Source organism: Oryzias melastigma, linkage group LG22 (genome assembly GCF_002922805.2).
Source record: "Oryzias melastigma strain HK-1 linkage group LG22, ASM292280v2, whole genome shotgun sequence".
Taxonomy (NCBI): Eukaryota; Metazoa; Chordata; class Actinopteri; order Beloniformes; family Adrianichthyidae; genus Oryzias; species Oryzias melastigma.
In genome coordinates this window covers 12,914,557-12,920,805 of record NC_050533.1, presented here as the reverse complement: position 1 = coordinate 12,920,805, position 6,249 = coordinate 12,914,557, and the positions used below count along the sequence as shown (strand labels likewise).

Genomic DNA, 6,249 nt, shown 5'->3' with positions numbered 1-6,249 from the left:
AAAAAAAAAAACAAAACATTTCAATATGAAAATAAACAAACACATCTTGTGGAATCTAACTGAGAACAAAAGTCGCTCACTCGATGTCATGGTCATGGATGAAAACTAAGGAGGAAATGTGTAATTTCCATCACATTGGTCAAAAAGGAAATTAAAGCAACAAAAACGTTCAGTTAGATTATTTTGTTTAGATGTTCTTCATTTATTTATTTATTTAATAGTATATATAGAAATTCAGTTATACATGTGTAGGTGTTAAAGTAAAAAAATGACAATATTTAATTTAATAAAAAATTTATGGTTAGAAATTCATCAACTTCCTTACAAAAATTGCACTTTTTTAGTATTTTCTTAACATTATTTTTACTATAAACTTTTTACAAATATAGCTTACTTGAATTATTGATTTTAAACAATGTTTTTTTGTCATAAGCAATTTTTTAGGATAAATTCAAACTACTGAATTAAAAATTGAATGGATTGGAGGCCAAGATGGATGCTCTTTTTGCCTGACTGTATGGTATCGAAGTTTCCCTTGGAATGATGGAAACCAGCTTGGACCGGGTTGCAGTTTGTGACTAGTAACTATTTTGCTACATAGCAGTACCTATAGATTTTCACCAGGAAGACAGAAACAACGTCCTAAGCAATTTGATCTAATCAGATGTTCCCAGGCCAAGAACACTCCCTGGCTGTACCAAAACAAATCCACAACAAACTTTTTTTAAAACTAAAATTCTTATCACATTTTTATGATTATTATTTAATCAAATTCTTAATATAAATATAATTGTTTTTAGTTTTTTTCTTCTTTACAGATATAGATTATTTGAATTCATGGTTTTAAAAAATCATTTATTTTCCTCCATTTTTTAAAAATAAATTCCTATTATTTTTTTACGATTCTAACTTAATCAAAATACTAAAACTTTTTTCTAGACATATTAAATGCTGTTAAAGCAGAAATTCCTACTCTTTTTTACAGTTAGAACTTCATCAGAGTCATTAAAAAATCCTTTTCTTTTTATTATTTTTTTAAGGATAAATTCCCATCACATTTTTGAATCACTAAAGTGAGCCGACAATTTATTGTCATCAACCGTCATTTGTGGTTTTAGTTTGGAATTTTGCGTAATGTAAACAAAACCAGTCAAACAAATGTGATTGACTCGATGACATGTTGGAGTCTGTCATCCACCAATCAAATCGCAGCCCTTAAAAAACGTGATTTGCAGCAGCAATCACACTGGTCAGGATTCCAACAGCGACACGAGAATGTGTTACATATGACACCGTTTTTTTTCTTCTTCTTGTCAGCAGGTGCATGCACTGGTAGCCTCAAGCCAGAGAACGCGGGGCGGGGCCTATGATCACACCTGTGCGGGTGGGTGTGGCTCAGCGCTGACGGCTCTAAGATACAGAACGCCGCCGCTCCTCACACGGAGCCCGAGGAGCCATGGGGAAAGCAGGTGGAAGAGTAGACTTTGAATGGGTCTACAACGACCAGCCGCACACGTCGAGGAGGAAAGAGATTCTTGGTGAGACTTCACTCTAGATGCTTCTTCTCTCTTCATGTACATCAAGAGTTTCGGGTCCAATTCCTCACTAGTTTTAAAGCGGTAGCCGGTTAGACCTGTTTACTGGCCTTTGCCTAACAAACAGCACATAATTGATGCAGAAACTGATATACATCTGAATAAATTTAACTTAAAAAAATCATTTTCTACTTCATATGTTTGGTCATAATTCTTTAATTTATAAGAGTTTGAGCAAAAATATAGTTTTGTTTTAAATGTTAAAAAAATCAGTGATTTGCTATGAATATGACAAAAAAAACATTCAGTCACTTTTCATGGTGCTCCGGTAGCTTTCATAACACTGCTTACATTATATTTGTGACGTTTTGTTGACAAAAGTTGCACTTTTCCTAGAAAGGCAAATTAACTAAACAAGTGTGGCAACTTTGCACTTTTTTTTTTGTCAAGATAGAAACTGACACTCAGAAAGCATTTTAACTTTAAGTTTTTTTTTTTTTTTTTTTGCTGTTTACAGTGCGAAATTGCCTTAAGGCATCCTTTTTCAAGTGTCATCTTTTGAACAATAATCTAGCAACAATACCTAATATTAACCACTGAAGTGATCATTTTTTCCCCCTAGAAATCTTTATTTTTTTGCCCCAATCTAATCATAATTAGGTCATAAAGCAGTGTAAATGTTTATCACTGAAATGAAGAGCACATTGCTTTGCTTAGCAGTTACACACATGTCCCAGAATGACAAAACCAAGCAACAAATGATGTGTTTTTTGACACCGTTGGCTCATTAATTATTTAAATGTTGTTTTTTGTTCTATCAATTGTTATTCCTCAGTTATTGAGCTGTTGTAACAGGTTGTCGGTGTTGATGGGAAGCAGGTATTAGTGAGACTTTCTGACTTCTGTGTAGATAGATCTGAACCTTATCTTTCATGTTCAAAGTTCATCAGTTCTCCCCATGAAGTCACATCGCTGATAAATTGTGGATGATTTAAACAAATGTTTTCTAGTGTTGATTCTTTTTAAAATCTCAAATCTTTTTCCGTTTGAAACTTGAGCCGGAAACCGCACTCTGGTAAAACAGATAAGACCTATATAAGGTCTGACATGCTCTGGTTAAAATCCTATAATGGTCAGCCGTTCTGTGTGTTTTCCTCTGGGCCATTAAGGAGATTAAATAGTTTTTTATTGGCCCTGGTTATTCATTCAACTTTATGCCCTGTGGGTGGGCTTTGTCCACAGCCGCATGTCTCAAAAGCAGTGTTTTTCTCTACTTTTTTTCTTCTTTTAGAGAATAAATAAAGGAAAAGGAACTCCTAGTTTTTGTTAATTCCCTAATTTACATCAAATATGCCGTTGACAAGGAAGTGAGCGGTTAAACAATGAAAGTATTAGCACTTTGTGACCAAATCAAAAAAAGAAGAAATTCTGGGAGACAAAAAAATTTAAGTTACCAAAGGAGTCAACATTTGCATCCAGGTATTATGCAAGCTTGATGCAAGCAAAGCAGCAGCCCAGATTTGCATTCTGGGATGTCCTCATCCACCCGTCCTCCCACACCCATCAGCTCCTGCAATCCAGAATTTCTGGTGGCCGTTTTTTACCACCCAAAAATTGCGCCACAAGTTCTTTGTTCCGTTCCTAAGGTGCGGTCACACCTGACACATCCTGACATGCGTAATCTAATGAGTAGATTATAACCCATAAAGTTAAAATAATGAGGCAAACCGAGCTTTCTTGTACCAGCCCGTGTTTTTCCACCACTCCTTGCATTTCGTGTCCCTCAGCGCAGCAACACCTCCGCCAATTAAATGAGTTTTGTCAGCAGGCTTTTCCCAGGAGAAGGGCGGGCGCCTGGCATATGCCACTGAGCTCTCGCAACCTCTTCAAGCCTCTGAAATTAAAATTAGTAAACAGGTGTATATGAAATAGGAATTAGGTTGCGAGAGGCTGAAAGCTAGTGGGAGAGAGTGTAAACAAAGGGATGATGGGAAATCAAAAGGAAGTAAGGGATTGTTGGAAAGGCTTACTCCCTGCCAGGGGCAGACTTACTATTAGGCAAAGGAAGGCGATTGCCTGGGGCCCCGAGATGAACACTTAATAAAAATGTCTAAAATAAATGTTACGCCTATTATTATTTAACTTTGTCATTAAAAAAAAATCCCAAATCACTGAAAAAGATCATATTTCATCCTCCCCTATCTTTCTGCAGCAAAGGAATATGACTAAGAGAACATCTTCATATACTCATAGGCATGAATTTTCAATTAAACACATCCTTATGTCTCCTTTCTAATTCTTTCTCTTTAGCTAAATATCCGCAGATCAAGTCTCTGATGGGTCCAGACCCCCAGCTGAAGTGGGTCGTATCCGGCATGGTCCTTACCCAGCTCTTGGCCTGTTACCTAGTCCGTGACCTTTCCTGGAAGTGGGTTATCTTCTGGGCCTACGCCTTCGGAGGCTGCATCAATCACTCCCTGACTCTGGCCATTCACGACATCTCTCACAATGTCGCCTTCGGGAACAAGTTAGCAAAGTGGAACCGCTGGTTCGCCATGTGGGCTAACCTGCCCATCGGGGTGCCCTACTCTGCCTCCTTTAAAAAATACCACATCGACCACCACCGGTACCTGGGGGGCGATCAGTTGGACGTGGACATCCCCACAGACGCCGAAGGGTGGTTCTTCTGCACGCCGGCCAGGAAGGTGCTGTGGCTGTTCCTCCAGCCGCTCTTCTACGCCCTGCGACCGCTGGTGGTCAATCCCAAGCCGGTGGGGCAGATGGAGATCCAGAATGCAGTGGTTCAGCTCACCGCAGATGCAATCATCTATTATTTCTGGGGTATAAAACCCATCGTTTACCTCGTCGCTGGATCTATCCTGTGCATGGGATTACACCCCATCTCTGGGCATTTCATCGCGGAGCATTACATGTTCATGAAGGGACACGAGACATATTCGTACTACGGACCGCTCAACTGGATCACCTTCAACGTCGGGTATCACATGGAGCACCACGACTTCCCCAGCATACCTGGAAGCAAGCTTCCTCTGGTGAGCATTTTTCTTTTATGGCATCACAGATAATGACTAATTCCTCAAGAAGCAATCTTTAGACTTTAGTCACGAGGATACGGCCAAACTTCGTGGCTTGATGATTTCACATTTTTTGATAAAACGTGAAATCATCGCTCAAATTTAACATTTTGAATTTAAAAAAAATGAAGCTCCCAGCCTCATCACCTGGTGTTTCTTTCGTTGGCAGGTCAAACAAATCGCAGCAGAGTATTACGACTGCCTCCCCCAGCACACTTCCTGGTCCCGGGTTCTGTGGGACTTTGTGTTTGACGACAGCATTGGACCGTATGCCAGAATCAAGCGGGAATACAAGCTGAGCAAACAGGAATAGATCCACAAACATCTGATCAGCACAGAAAAACTCCAGAGAAATGTCCATTTTAATTAAAAAAAAAATATATTAATATTTCGTAGGTTGTGTCTGAATGCAAAACTGTTGGACACCCGCGCAGTCTTGTATTCATGTTACTATTGGGGAAAAAAAGGATTTTTCACATTTTATTGATGTAGAAATTCAGCTCCCAACAGCTGGATGGTTCTCTTATCAACTCGTGGTCCTGCTACAAACCTTTAGCTGCAATGAAAAAAAAAAAAAACTGTGCATGACTGGCAAATATTTCCTCATTTAGAATCTGGAAACTTTTGCAGAACTGGTTGTTAGTTCCTTATCTTACTTGCAAGAATTAGACAGGTTTTCTAAAAAAAAAAAAAAAAAAAAAAAGAAGGAAAAAAAAAAGAGTTTTGGAAAGGTAGAAAAACAGTCCGGTACCTTGATTCTGTTTCAGCACCCAGAACTGAGCTGAAGATGGAAAAAAGTGTTAAAAAATCTTTTTTTTTTTAACAAAGAAGACCTTTTTTTCATCAATGACGCCTCGTTCTGCAAGTTTGCAACTCCGTTATGCTGTAAATACTCCCGATTACATCTGGAGGAAGTGAACATAGTTATAAAAAGGTTTTTTTTACTCTGTATGTTATTTTCAATAAAATCTGTTCTCCGTGATTTTTTATTGTCATGTTTTGAGTATTAAAGCAAGAAAAAAAAAATGAATATGAAACTGTTAATTATGCTTTGATAGTGGATGAATATAAATCCCTAAAATAACACATAACTAAAAATTACAACATAAACCTCCCTGAAATACAAATAAATCTAGTTTTTGTGTTTGTGTCCTTCCCTCAGAGCAAATGTTACATTTTTCTACATTTATACGTGGTAAAATCTGACTTTCTGGTTAAAAAAAAACTAAATAAGAGAAAAAAAATTGCAGAGCCCCTAAAGGGACATTGAAGTAAAAAAATGTTCTGGCTACTATCTGGTGCTCACCAAATGTGTGTACACTAGATAGTAACTAGATTTTTTTTTTCTTTTTAGAAAAAAATCTTGATTAAAATTCTGGTGCACACCTGATTGTATCCAGATAGTAACCAGAACTTTTTTTTTTTTTAACTTTGATGCCCCTTAAGGGGCTCCGTATAATATATATGAATAAAACATAACATTTAAAAATAGACAAAAACAAAGGGGATTTTTAGACAAATATACACCTTGTGTGTTAGAATATCTATAACCTCCTATTGTCATTTTAAAATCTGTCCAACACAAAAGGCCTTCAGTTCTTATCTGTTTGCTCAGCTGT

The 6,249-nt window shown here is 37.5% G+C and overlaps 1 protein-coding gene across 1 annotated transcript; it reads left to right on the top strand.

Moving 5' to 3' along the window:
- Positions 1-1,456: 1,456 nt before the first annotated feature.
- On the top strand, positions 1,457-5,612 carry degs2 (delta(4)-desaturase, sphingolipid 2). Its single transcript, XM_024283223.1, has 3 exons — positions 1,457-1,538; positions 3,846-4,588; positions 4,800-5,612. Exons 1-3 carry the CDS (start codon positions 1,457-1,459, stop codon positions 4,941-4,943), a joined length of 969 nt encoding a protein of 322 aa, XP_024138991.1. The 3' UTR covers positions 4,944-5,612.
- Positions 5,613-6,249: the final 637 nt, after the last annotated feature.

What these genes read in the sequence shown, in the direction of transcription:
- degs2 (XM_024283223.1), top strand. Translation starts at nt 1,457, where the DNA reads ATGGGGAAAGCAGGTGGAAGAGTAGACTTTGAATGGGTCTACAACGAC. An exon ending in GAGGAGGAAAGAGATTCTTG is followed by an intron (nt 1,539 to 3,845) that starts GTGAGACTTCAC and finishes CTTTCTCTTTAG; the next exon opens with CTAAATATCCGCAGATCAAG. An exon ending in CTGGAAGCAAGCTTCCTCTG is followed by an intron (nt 4,589 to 4,799) that starts GTGAGCATTTTT and finishes TTTCGTTGGCAG; the next exon opens with GTCAAACAAATCGCAGCAGA.